The sequence below is a fragment of the Rhamphochromis sp. 'chilingali' genome (assembly GCF_963969265.1).
Source record: "Rhamphochromis sp. 'chilingali' genome assembly, chromosome: 13".
Taxonomy (NCBI): Eukaryota; Metazoa; Chordata; class Actinopteri; order Cichliformes; family Cichlidae; genus Rhamphochromis; species Rhamphochromis sp. 'chilingali'.
This window is the reverse complement of record NC_137940.1, coordinates 29,293,222-29,307,461: the sequence shown is the minus strand read 5'-3', so window position 1 is coordinate 29,307,461 and position 14,240 is coordinate 29,293,222. Positions and strand designations below refer to the sequence as shown.

General features: G+C 44.6%; 1 protein-coding gene across 3 annotated transcripts; it reads left to right on the top strand.

Annotated features, from left to right (window-relative positions):
- Positions 1–3,798: 3,798 nt before the first annotated feature.
- fgf18a (fibroblast growth factor 18a) lies at positions 3,799–13,191 on the top strand. Of its 3 annotated transcripts, XM_080901697.1 has the most exons (6): positions 3,799–4,417; positions 4,561–5,423; positions 8,819–8,858; positions 8,947–9,127; positions 10,841–10,947; positions 11,094–13,189. In XM_080901697.1, the coding sequence occupies exons 2-6, from the start codon at positions 5,392–5,394 to the stop codon at positions 11,364–11,366; spliced, it is 633 nt and encodes a 210-aa protein (XP_080757823.1). In that variant the 5' UTR covers positions 3,799–4,417; positions 4,561–5,391; the 3' UTR covers positions 11,367–13,189. The 3 variants fall into 3 exon arrangements, with proteins under 3 accessions (XP_080757823.1, XP_080757825.1, XP_080757824.1); XM_080901699.1 differs by having other exon boundaries at positions 3,799–5,423; positions 11,097–13,191; XM_080901698.1 differs by having other exon boundaries at positions 3,799–5,423; positions 8,950–9,127; positions 11,094–13,190.
- The last annotated feature ends 1,049 nt before the right edge of the window (positions 13,192–14,240 follow it).

Sequence of the window (14,240 nt, the reverse complement as noted above, 5' to 3'; positions counted from 1 at the left end):
AGGGATATCTATACCAGAAACCAATGTTAGGCTGACATCTCAACATCTGATGTGAAGTTTAGGGTCCATGTCTGCAGGTATTAATCAAAGCCACAAGTCTTCTTCTCCCTTTGGAGGTCCCACATACACACAGACCTGATCCCTCTTCACATGCTAACATATACAGCCCATATCTTATAGACAAAGTTAATTGGACACAATCCACTGCACTTGACACATCTGAAATTTCCAAGTCTGCACAGTATGTCATCAGAATGATGGATTGCATTTATACTGTTCAAAGTTTTCAAAATGTCTAGCGCTTTGGAATAAACAGCAGGGGGACGATATTGCATGCCTGCCAACTTGTCTTTGCCTATATCTAAACCAAACTATTTGACTCCCTCTCCACACCTCCACACACGTATGCACAACTGCAATAATGAGTCAACAACTGGCCTGCGGCTCAGAACCCTCTGAGCTCTGCATTAGGTTGTACTCCAGTCACCCATAACATTGAATCCTGCATGATGACCTTGGGGTCAGGGCAGAATGCCCTCATATAATGAGAGTGCTGTTTGGGGATTTGTTGGACTGTGATAGAGAAAGGGCGAGCGCACGCAATGCACCCTGGGTCTTTGTCTGGGTGCTGACGGTATTGACGAGCGCTGATCGATGTTAATTGCTTGACAGAATGACCATATTGACCAGGCTCCCTGGAAGAAGCCTGCAGGCCCAGTCAAAGAGAAAGAGAAAAATACGAAGAGAGAGCTGGGCCCAGACCTACAGCAGCTACAGGGCCCCAGACTCACACCAACACAAACACACACGGGTCTCATTCACTTTAATGAGTCATGAGAGGAGCACAAAGGCATAACGTCCATCAATGCCAAGTCTATTCAACACAACAGAGGGTATATGCAAAAAATATCTGGTGTCCTGGTGAGTGCTGCTTTGGTTCTGTTTATGCACATGGGAGCGCAGGCACATGTACATGTATGAATAATGTGTGTGACAAAACTGGGCTGCAAAGTAAGATGGTTTTGGGGCTATTGGGAAATGGGAAGGGTACATCCATGTATCTGAGGATGTTTGTGCATACAAGTTTGTGTGTCTTAGTTAAGGATCAATAAGCAGGAGCTGCAGAGGCAAAGACATGGGCAATCAATATGCTGGCTGCAAACAGAGGGAGGGACAGAGCAAGCAGATAAAAAAAAAAAAAAACAGCCAGAGAGATTAAAGACAGATAGGACAGGCAGAAAATGAATGGGCAAAGAAAGGTGACAGAAGGAGAGAAGAGCAAAGAAAAGGTCTGGTTGGCTTCATGTGACGTTTTCTTGAACTTTGTTATTTTAAAGGTTGTCAATGTAGTTTGGGGTTTTTTTTCAGCAGCATGCAGAGGTAACATACATGGATGTAACTGCTTATTGTGAAGACTGGCCTTATTTTTTTTATATTTTTAAAGTGCCTAACATACAGGAAGTTCCTAACAATATCAACATAGATTTAAGCCTATTGCGTGAAACACAATGTAAATAAAAGTGAAATTAAGACGATGCAAAGTTCTGGGGGACACCAAAGTGCTGATTTTGAGTAATGACTAAAATTGTCCTTTTATGTCAACATTTCTGATGTCAGAAGAGAGGGACAGGTCCAAAGTTTGGGAACATACAGACATACAGAGCTCCATCTCCCTTGGTCCCTGGCGTGAAAGGAAAACATGAAATCGTCCCAGTGAAAAGTATCAAACCTGAAAAACCTGGGGAACATACCCCAGATTTTCCTTCTACTGCCTTTTAGTTGTCTTTTGTTTTTCTCTTTGCACCCAGTTAGTACTGATGACCTAAGATACATTATTGCTCGTTTCCAATAGATCATTTGTGTAGCATAAATTTCATTTCACAATGAGAGCCTTTGGAAAAATCTGTTACTACAAAATACAAATCTCCTTCTACTGTTAAGCCAAAAGGCCTACTACGCTTAGGCTTTTTTTTATACTGTAAATGAATAGATCTGAGCTACTCTGCCTGTTTTTTCTTACTTCAAGATGTGCTATAGTTCCTGCTCTGAACCCTTCCATCTGGGCTTAAGAGTACCAGACAGGCCCATACCTCATCACCAAAATGTGGTTCAAATCCCTCTTCACAACATTTACACTCGTGTCCCTTGCAGCATTGTGGTGAGTGGTGAAAAAGAGCCCAGACACAGGTGCAAAGACAGAGAGAGCCAGTAGTAGGAAAGAAGGCCAGAGGCTTGTCTATGGAGCATGACTGGAAAGGCATTCAACCACAGTCAACCCCTACCCAGCCCAGCTCAACTCTGTCCAGTTGCAGAAGTCTCTGCATGTGTGTGTGATTTGAAAGTAGCCTACAATGTTGAAAAGAATAAGCCTGCACTTGGAGCCAAGATAAGTGTCCCTGATGTATAAAGCCAACACCCACCAACCTCTGTTACACACACACAGATACAGACACACACAAGGATAAATTTACTCTGTCTCTCTATTATTTCCCTGTGTGTGTGTGTGTGTGTGTGTGTGTGTGTGTGTGTGTGTGTGTGTGTGTGTGTGTGTGTGTGTGTGTGTGTGTGTGTGTGTGTGTGTGTGTGTGAAAGGTATGGCAGGAGTGTTGTGTTGGCTTGGCTGACCGTCTGCGGTTGTGCGGCGGTGAGAGGGAGTTTTGGGAGCGCAGAGCGGGCGTTGCTGCCGAAATCCCTGAGAAATGTTCGTTTTGGATCCGTGTCCGTGCTTACATACCGCCCTCCCGACTGTCTCTCATTCTCCGTTTCATTTTTCCTTCTTAAGGTTTAACTTAAAAGTTATGAAATTGAGAGTCAAAATACATCACTTAAAAGTGCGGCGACTCTGAAGGGTGTGTGAACGCGTGCGCGTGTTTGAGCGAGAATAATAGAGAGAGACAGAGAGAGAGATATGGAGCTCTGCCCTCTCCACCTTACAACCTTTATCCAAAATCCGGGGCCACTGAGGCTACGGAGGTGATGTTATCTTTTGGAGAGATGACGGAGGGCAAGAAGTCTGCTTTGGTGATCAGAGATTTGTTCACCTGGCTAAGGCAGGTGTTTGTGTTGTGAGATTTCTTTTAAATGCACTTTTTTATTTTACATTCTCTTTGGCCAAAAATACTTTCACAAGCCCATTTGTTCTGAAAGGGACTTTTTTTTTTTTTTGAAAAGCGAATTACTCCCGGTACTATGACATCATTCTAATTGTTTCCAATGCATTTTAGATTAGATAGAACTTTATTAATCCCTCGGGTGGGTTCCTCTGGGAAATTCGATTTCCAAAAAAGCACAGCACCGACAGAAGTTACAGAGTTAACAGAAGTTACAGAGTTAACAGAAGTTACAGAGTTAAGCTTGATTTAGCTTGATTCAAGAATTGCCACAAACAAATATTAGCTGTAACTGGACAGACAAAGTACAGAGGAAAAGTGCCCGATTCGATAAAATCATTGAAACAAAACGGTTTGTATTGTAAACAACTGAAATTATCTCACCTCATTACCAGATGTTTTCACATGGAACGGAGCACTTGTTAAAATGAATATTTGTGTAGTGTAAGTTTTGGTCGGCAGGGCAGAGCGACCAACTAATCCCATTTTGATCCAATAAGTAAGTGTGTGTGTGTGTGTGTGTGTGTGTGTGTGTGTGTGTGTGTGTGTGTGTGTGTGTGTGTGTGTGTGTGTGTGTGTGTGTGTGTGTGAAGGAGAGCAAGAAAGAGAGAGAGAGGCAGAGAGAGAGAGCGAGAGGGGTGGGAGGGAGGGAGGATTGATCCGCGTCTGTTAAAATCTTGTTCTGGTTTTTCTTGGAGTGAGGTCTGTGCCTGCCGACGCGCCTCTCCTGTGCAGCCCCCCTCAAGAAGAGCTTCTCTTTTTTTTAAGAAAAGAAACCTTGGAATTTTTTGAAAGGGAGAAGAATCTACATAATACCAGTGAAGTGGATAAAAGCGCACGGCTGGATTCTTTTTGCGTTCCCTCCTTCGTTTCCTCCTCTGGTGCCTGAATGAAACAGGGAAACAGAAACAGATATATGGGAAAGAGGAGGTGTGCAGGGTTTGCACTGGGAGTCGATCTGTCAGTGAGATTTTGCGTAAACATGTTTCCTGCTAGCTCGCGTTAACTTTTAGTCCTTCTCAAACTGGTGAACTCGACTCCGTTCCTCTTCCACCGCGGAGTTGTTTTTTCTCGGAACGAAGAGACTTTGGTGTTTTCCCCCCTTCAGAGAAACTGCTTAAACTTTCTGCGTTTGAAAAAAATAAATAAATAAAAAGATCGGATTGCATTTTCCCCCTTCAAACATTTTGGAGGTGATGTCATCGTGCTGTGTTTTGGCAGGTATTGTGTCGAGAGGGCGCAGGGAGGACTACTGCAGCCAGGCGGTAACCAGCGGCTGAGGAAAGCGGGGAAGTCCGGAAAATCAGGTGCAAAGTGCGGCTGTCATTTCCTCGCCGTGTCGCGGGTGGCTGAGTCCGCCACCCAGTCACAGCTGTTCCCATCATCTCCAGCCACCCCTCCCTTCCTCATCTTTCTTTCCCCTTTATTTCCCCCTCCGATTCTCATTCAGCACTCTCCATATACCCCTCTGAGCTGGACCGCTCCGGGACCTTATCACCCACTTTGTCATACGCTGTTGGTCGGTGTCACCTGAGCCACAGACCAGTTGAGTCAGCGTGGGGACGCAGACATGACCGTGCCCGCCTTGCATTACCCTGGGCCCGCAGAGCAACCTTCTCCAGGTCGCAGTTTCGTCCACCAGCACGCCCAGGTACCCCACCTCCAACAGCAACTGACCCTGCTCTACTGGGACTAAACCTGCCTCCTGCTCCCGTCTGCGGCGTGGCAAACAACCCGTCTCATCCCAGCAACCACATAACTCATTTTGGTGTCCGGGAGCCTGCTGTTACGCTTAAACGTTACGCATTGGATTACACAAAAGATTACGCACGCGCCGCATCTGTTCACTCGGCCAAGCATCACTCTGAGGGTCAACAGGGTCGACTGGAATTGGCTATCTTTAAGGCGTGAGCGCGCTTTCACCTGTTCCTCTCCTTGTCGGGTACGCGCAGCGAGCGTTTAAAATTCTAACTCTTTGCTCCTCCGCCCATCCGTTCCTTCCCCGGTCTGGACAGCTGTTAGAGGTTGCCCGGCGGTCACAGTGGCACAGTTCACCCAGCTTCAGACCCCAACTTGCCTGTGCCCGCACATTTACTTACGCCGGGGCAACCGGGGCACAACGCCGCCGATGCCAACAGGAGTGTCCGCTCACTCTTTGACTCTGCACAACGTCCACCGGTTTCAAAACACAGAGGGGGACTCTGAGCCACTCTGTCGGACTGGCTCAAACCGAGCGAGGAGACTGTCTCTGGGACAAGTTCCATAGTGGAGGGGGGAAGCAATGTGGTCCCTTCTTTCCACGCTGACCGTCTTGTAAGTCACTTCTATCACTTTATCATCAAATATTATTGCTTCACTCCTCAGGTTCTATTGTGTTTCAGTTGTTTAAACTAGTTTCTGGGTAGGCGAGAAGACGATGGAGAGAAAGGTTGCAGAATCTAGCGATTACATCACTCCTAATCAGTCCCCATAGAAAACATGCCATAGAGCCCTGTTTTGATTGGCTGACAGTTCAGGGTCACTGGGTCAGAGTCAGGGCCGTGTAACTCATAAAACCTGCCATAAACATCTCCATCACCATCTGCATTTACTTCAGGGATGGCCAGGCTGGCTTAGAAAAGACCATTTCTCATCTCCAAGAAAATGTTTTTTCCTATTGAAAATATTTCAGAAGTCAAATAACACAAGCTTTATCTAGTGTGATAGGAAAATGATAAAGTGCCAAGAGGAAATCTAAGGGAGGAGGATATGGGCTCAAGGGGCTCGAGTTTGCCCATTGGAGGTGTGTCTTGTTAAAAGCCAGGGGTTTATTTTTCTTTCTTTGTGTCGGCGGTGTTCTCCCAGATGGCAGTCATCTCCAGATACTTCTCATTCCTCACACAACCTGGACAGGGTGTGTGCTCCTGCTGCTGCTGGTGTCTTCCTGACTTTCCTTCTCTTTGTGTGTCTCCCTCACCCTCTCTCCACCTACCCATCTAACTGCATACATCTGTCTTGCTTTCTTCCCTATAATGCTTTTTCCATAGATACTTGCTCAGTTAAAGAAAAAAGAAAAAAGAAAAAAGTATGAATTAATAACTGATGAATGATGACGCCCCTGGCAGTGTCTGAAGATGAGCAGACTCACTGTTTAGTCTGCTGGTTTTAGTTTAGGTCTCCCTGAGCCAATCATCTCTCCACTCATCTCTGCCTCACCTATCATTTTTACAACAGCTCCATTTATTCATCTACATACTGTTTAACCAACTTCATCATAATTCTTCAGCCAGTGAGAAAAACCAAGGGCCTTTAGCCACAACAACCTGTTACTGCTCTTCTGCTAAAGCCACAGAACAATGTCTAGGCCCTCTGGTTTTCTCACAAATGTTGCGCTGTAAGCCCTGTTACTGCCAATACCACTCACACACCCACTCGCTGAACCAGTATTCTTAAGGCCTGCCGCAGAACATCTGAAACTCTTTGCACTGTGCTGAAGCCCACTGCTCCAGCGTTGGCCTACCACGTTAACCACTGCTACACACAGCTGAAACCGCTGCTCTGTGCTAAGTCCCACCAGGTCGACCACTCTCACTCCACACCGGTGCCCAGTCCTCGATACTGAGGCCTGCTCGTCTAACCACAGACTCCATATGGTAGATCTGCTGGGACGCACATTTATGATGTCAGATCATTGCTTGCTTTGGCCACTGGCCAAGGTGTACCGGGCTTTCCCTCTCTCCATACCTCCTTCTGTCTTTACTCTCCCCAACTTTTACTCTCTCCTATTCTCATCCCTCCCCCACTCCTGGCTGATCCTGTCTCCCTCTTTCCTCTCTGCTTCTTTTTCTCTCTGTGGCTGGCATAATATGGAGTGTCTGTGGTTTTTGTGGGAGCGGGAGAATCCAGTGCTGAGGCACTTTTCCTACAGTGTCCTCGGCAGCAGTGCAGCCGTGGTGTTTTAACAGCTGAGAGTCCTCACAATGCACAGGCGCTCAGGTTTTTTCGCCTGCGCAGGCAAAATGTGAGGGCCAATGCTCTACTGCATTTCCCAGGATGTCTGCATCTATTAGAACGATTCAGAAGCCAACGCAAGGCAACGCTGAGAAAGAAGGAAAAGAGAAAGAAAACAAAAGGGTTGTGATGACGTTTTGTTTATACATGTGTGTGTGACAGGAGGCAGTAGCGTGTTACCATGGGCATGAACCGAACACCTCTTCTCTTTCCTGTTATTTATCTTTTTCTCTACTTCTCACATCAGTCTACACTGTGGTTAAACGTGTCTCTCAATTTTGAGATGCATAACCTTGTGTTGTGTTGTTTTTTTTTTTCCAGCGTGTCTCCTCCACCTCACATCTGCGCATTTGCCTGTTCTTTCTGATTTTATCTCCCACCTCTTTTATTCTCTGTCAGCCTTCTTTGACTTTGTCTCTCTTTCTCTTTTCTCAGTTCACCTTCCTCCCTTCCTCCCTTCCTCTGTCGTTGTACACTTCTCTCATCTCCTTGCTCTCTTCCTCTCTCAGCAGATTGTATTCCTTTTGCTTTAGCCCAGCTGTCAGCTGCCTGCTTCTCCTGTACACACACATGCACACATCTGCACATCTGTGTGCATGCCCATGACAGTGTGGAGGAGTCGCCTCGCTAACTCTAAACATAAAGGAAGATAGGAGGCAGGCATGGATAGGAATAGGTAGAGTTCGCAGAGAAACCATGAAGTTTGAAGAGAGATAGGGAGGAGAGGAAAAGAGTGGAGCAGAAAGAGAGAAGAGGCACACAGAGAGATAGCATAAGATGAGGTGGGGAAAGACAAAATTCGTAGAATTGCTTTTCAGCCCACACACTGGGTTCTGAACTTCATCAAGTCTTCAGCCACTAATTTAGAACAGTTCAAGAACTGCCAAAGTAGGCTTTGCGCAACACAATCACTCCCTTACTGAGGCTGTAAATAACATTCAATATATCCAAGGTCAAGGTCCAGGCTTCAATTAAGCAATGTGATGAAGTGAGAAAAATTATAATTGTAACTGTAACTAAGTGTTTAAATCTAAACATTATTTAAATGTTTAGCTAGAGAGCGATAACAAATAAGAAATAACACGCAAAAGTATACTTTTACGTGTGCGGTATTTATTATTTCTGCCTGCTGCATCACCACCAGTCAATTCCTTCATAAATTATCTTTCCACGTGTTTCAGTAGCTCTTGCTCTCGTCTATTCATTTCTAAATTTAACCACAGTCCACAGCTCTTAAAAGCCACATCACAGTAGAATGTACACCTGTAGTCCAACTCAGCTGTCTACATATGCAGAGCAGCCAAATATGCCAGCCCGCTCCCTTAGATGTCCGAACCAAAACATGTTCTAGCTGTCTTGGCATGTTTGCCATTTTTTGCTATGCTCCAATCAGGTCATTTGCAGGCCAGATTTTGGTGTAGCAAAAGTCATAGACAGGTCAGAAATTGGGTTCGGGCAGAAGGCTGGTAGCGTTACAATAAACACTGCTCTGGGTGTTGTCTGTCTGCTGATCCTTGGACATCTGCCTGTCTTTATGTCAAGTTGCTGTGCCAGCAGCACACCCAGAACTGTGAGTAATGACCCAATAAGGAAATGAGATGTTGAACAGAAAGAACGGCAGAGAAGAAAGAGATGGAAATGATGGTGTCATGCTTAACTCTTCCAGCATTCAGTGTTGCTTACATTCTTCTAAGCTCATCTGTTTTATATTATTTCAGATGTATCCAGATGTTGCTGGTGATGTGCAATCCATTACAGGTGAGAAACAGCAGGCATGACAAAGAGTGATTGTGCGGCATGAAGTTGTATATTGATCTTTACTCATGGGTGGGTGTGGGTGTTCCAGCAGGTACTTGGTATGGATGGAGTCAACTTCAGTGTGCATGTGGAGAACCAGACACAGGTGCGAGACACTATGAGTCGGCGACACCACAGAGTATACCAGCTCTACAGCCGAACCAGCGGCAAGCACGTCCAGGTGCTGGGACGCAAAATCAGTGCCCGGGGTGAAGATGGAGACAAATATGGTAATACACACACACAAACATGTGGGTACGGTGCAAAGTGGACAAGTTTAAATGTTATGTGTGTATGCACGCTGAGAAAGATGCTTACTCGCACCAAAGTGCACACTCACACTATCTAACAGCTGCAAGTACAAAGACTTAAAGGTTGACCAAGTGCATGCATGAATGGAGACAGAATGCAACTGTGCAGCCACACTCACAAAAGCACACACACATCTCCCCAGGCTTTGGCAGAGGGGCAGTGGAGCTTGTCTTGGGAGTACAAAGACCTCATCGACTGGCTGCTGACTCAATGATTCACTAGAGAGGAAAAGAAAGTTAGAGAGAGAGAGAATGAAAGAGAGAGAGAATGAAAGAGAGAGAGAATGAAAGAGAGAGAGAGAAGTTGGTGTGTGAAATAAAGTGTGAGTTAGATGGAGAAGCCTGCCAGGTAGAGTGACTGGCTGAGTGTTAGAAACTCATCTCCTTCATCGATCCCTCCATTGATTTTGCATCCTCACTGTTATCTCCTCTGGATTTAAAACAGCAGGAACCCCCCCACCCACCCCCCTTCTCCCATCCATCCTCTAACACTGTCCCTGTCCATCCCCCACTTCCTCCTCTGTCTGTAATGATGGCTAACCCATTCTTAACCCCCCTGAATCAATGGGAAGAAGAAAGCCAAGCCATAAAAGTGGAGTTCACATTTCTGCATGTGGCTCAGCAGCACATCCTTTGCATTGATAAGGGTGCCAGGTCACAAACACACCACGTCAAGCTAGGAACTAGACTCCAGATGCAAGAGATAGGGAGGATTTCTTTTTTGGACAAATACTACCTGAAAGACAGCAAATCCACCTAAATCCGACCAACTGTGGCAACAAGGCATTAGACATGGGAACCAAGTGCAGAGAGCGAAGATATAAAGCAAGTGCATGAAAGTCTAAAACATTAAGTGAAAGAACAGAAGGGAGATGAGAAGAGAGTTGGGGGAAGAGAGGCGAAGGGGGCAAGAGGGAGGGAGGTATTGATTTCTCTTGACCCCTTTGTTGACTAAGGTCATGTAGGAACCATTTTAGGGATTTTATTTTTAAATAGGCACAAACGCTCTGTAAAGATGTGTAGTTAGTGAAGCGCTGTTGCCTGGAAGGATGAAGGATAAACACACATGCACCTGCACACACTCAGAGGCAGAAGCGTACATGCACACATCTTAAAACAACAATATCACAGACATTCAGTCTGAGTGTTTTCCCGCTCCTCTCTGCTCACGGTGCTCCATCTAGTCTTGGCTCTTATCTTTTTTACAAGGCCCATTTCTGGTCAGCGGCCTCACATCCATGTGTGTGACCAGGCTTATCTGACAACCATCTGTCCAACCAGAGACATTTACATCTGTCTGTGATTTATCAGTGTGTTTAATAGCAACTATGAATCCTACAACTGTGATTCAGTATGAATGCCTTATCTGCTTTAAAGGGCTGGTTTAGATTTAACAGCAGTCAGTAATCTACAGTGCTCAAGAAAAGGTCTGTCAGTGTCAGTTTGAATGTTGTTCTTGGCTAGGCCGATATGCAAAACTAAACAAGCCCTAAATTTAGGACGCCGTTAACTTTCTGTCTTGTTATTTGTGGGGTGAAAGTCTTTAAATCTTGACTATATACAAGTACATAATGTGTCCACACTACCTATGGCTCTAATGTCTGTATGTCCCTTTGTATGTCCCTTCACAAGCCCAGCTCGTAGTGGAGGCTGATACCTTTGGTAGCCAGGTGAGAATCCGTGGCAAAGAAACCAATTTCTACCTGTGCATGAACCGCCGTGGGAAGCTGGTAGGAAAGGTGAGACTTCTTCTTTTAGACACATGTTAATCCAGAATATCTTCTTACTTCTTTCTGACCAGCCTTTTTTTCTCTCTCTCTCCCTCTGTGTGTGTGTGTGTGTGTATGTGTGTGTGTGTATACCTGTGGTTTTTCTGCTCTCTCAGAAGGCCAGTAATCGAAGTGCAGACTGTGTCTTTGTGGAAAAGGTCCTAGAAAACCACTACACAGCTCTAATGTCAGCGCGCTACACGGGCTGGTATGTTGGCTTTACTAAAAAAGGGCGTCCTCGCCGTGGTCCGCAGACGCTTCCCAACCAGCAGGATGTACACTTCATGAAACGCTTCCCACCGGGAGAGCAGCCTGACCTCACCACTCCATTTCGCTTCACCACCGTCAGCAAGCGGGGCAAGAGGGTGCGCGCTACTGGGCCCCGCTAGTTGTGGCTAACTCTAGCACCCACTGTCTTGTCATCCAAAGCCTTGACCTGAGCCTGCCAATAGCTAACCCTTTCATTCCTTCTGTCACACATGACTGAACACTTCCCTTTGTTGGGAAAAACATTGACCAGAATATTAATGAATCATTCATGGGGTTTAGCTCTACACCTGATTTGCCACTACAGCCTCTCTAGTTAATAATCATTCCTCTCAGTTTAAGTTCCCCTTACTGGACCAACGAGACCAATAATTGGTCCAATGCTGGAAGCTCTTTGGACCTGGTGTGCTTCCCTTCATTTTCTAGATACACTGACAGTGAACCTGAAGGGCAGCCAGAGTCCCTGGGGTCTACAAAGGCCTTTAGTTCACAACCACAAAAACCACAAGGCCTTTGTGTCTCCTGTTCTGTACCAGCTGGACAATGTCAAGTATGGGATTACAACTGGACCATGCAAAACGGACAAGGGTGAGAAAGACTGACTGAACAAGAGAGTGGGTGCTTAGCCTGCAGATAAAGGGAAAGAACGATGGAGAAGACATGAAAATGGTGGAATGGACAAAAGGGATATAGTGATCTGCTCAGATCAAATGGACCAGTAATGGACTGTTGACATGTGTCGCACTTATTTGTCTCACTGCTAAATTAGTGCCATCCTGTGAGGCTATTGGATGAATGGCAGGGTGAATGAGGGAATGTTCGAATGAGTGGCTTACTGAATAATTGCATGTTTGCAAGAAGTCAATGAGAAAATGTATGTTAGAGTGTGTGTGTCAGAGTGAGCGAGTGCAACAACCATGAGTGAAGCTGGATCACGGGGGACTCTGGAAAGGGACCATGTAGTCCCTGCATGAACCTGTGACAACTCACCGCAGGGACTGAAGCTTTAGGAACTGGAATGTATAAGAATAAAAATACACACACAAAAAAAACAAACAAGCTGCACCAAAAACAGCCAGCAAAATCACAGCAAAACCAAACTAACAACCTGACCAAAGACAACTGGAAGACAACCTTCTTCATGAATCCTCCCCCCCAACAGGACATGACATCCTCAGCCTTTAGGCACAGAGGATGATGAGTGCCGGGGCCGAGCCCGCCGGGGAGGGTGCCTTTTCTTTTAGCATCGCTATGGAAACGACCCAGGGGATGATGCTCCTGTGCGATACCGTGGATACAGAGTGCTGCTACCAGGACATTCAGTGGAACAAACCAAAGTCTCATGCATAAACACAGGAGAAAAAAATATTAAAGGGAACAATTTATTGAAAGTTCTATATATATATTATATATATAAAAGAAGACAGAAACCCTAAATAAGCAATCTTACTATGATGGTTACTATAATTATTATGATAAAATTATTTCATTTATTTATTTCAGCTCTGTGTGCAGCAGTCTTTCTCGACTCAGTAAACCTTACAGAAACATTTTCTTTGTCTCCCGTCCTCATTCAACTTCTTCTTCACCTGCCCCGTTCTGTTTAAAGGGCCACTTTCACAGACACACCTCATCTGACCTTCTAGTGATTAATACGTTGTTCGAAAACCTATCACTTGGCAGCCTTTTTGTTTTAATTTAAAAATTAAATATCTAAGTAATTTATTTGGCCAAATATTAAAAGTTTTGTAAGTTCTAGCTACTGTAATACAATGGGTCGATAGCTTTCTGTGTTTTATATCATTTAGAACTTGTTTTTTCAGGTTCAGGCTCACCTCTACGTAGATTTGGTCTGCATTAAGGGTCCTCACATACAGATATTCTGAACAAGCAGACAAAAGATAAGCTAAATACAACACACTGAGAAAGATAAATTATAATAGAACTTATGCAGCATCATGTAGGATTGCAAAATTGTGACTTCTGAGTGGTAGCTGCTGGAATAAAGCTGTTTTTTGTTGTTCTACGCTTTGGCATTAGAAGCCTTTCTACAAGAGGAAGAGAAACTCACTATGCAAACTGGTTAAGTAACACCAGTACCTAGCTAACCGCTGTAACAGTCTAGGCCATATCTACAGATATCTGGGTTCAACTGTGGGTCACCAATCAGCCTCTGAGACAATTTAACAATTTGAGTAAGAGCTCTGTTCTTTACAGATGAATATTCTCACACACACACACACACACACACACACACACACACACACACACACACACACACACAATAACAGATTCATCACTGTTGGGTGATGAAATCTCAAGACATCACCTTTGATTGAAAAGCTTTCGAAGGCATTAGGTTTGAGTTCCATAAGCTATGATCAGGTCAATCCTTATGCTTGTTTTTTATGTAAGATGCCCTGCTTTTTGCAACCCTCAAGGGATTTGTGTGTCCTACCAGAATCAAACCAGCTATCTTTAATTTATTAGGCAAATGTGTAAACCACTAGTAAACGCAGGTTTAATCTCTTTTTTATGTTTGTGGGAGAATTCGTGATCTAATGCTGTAAATCTGAGACAAGCAGGGTTTGCAGTATTTAACTTAATATTTTAAGCATGCAGGAGATAAATATCACAGTAACAGTATCGAGTATTTTGATATAAACTTATAACTTACAACAACCAATTTTGCCCATTTGTATGAGGCTTACTTTTTGCATTTATAACAAGATACTGGCTGCAAATTAAAATTTGTTGATAGCACATTATTTTATTCATTTTTTTTGTTAAACTGTTAAAAAGTTTTGAAACGGTTTCTGAGCAAATACCACAGGAATGCTGAGTAATGGCAAAAACCTGCCTCTTTTTCACCAGCCAGGTTTGGGAGGTACTGTGAAGTTGAAATGGAAGTTGAAATACAGCAACAAAAATACATCGTCCAAACTAGAAGTTCTTTTACCAGCAGATGTCTAACAGAGTCAAGGTGCAGGGGACCT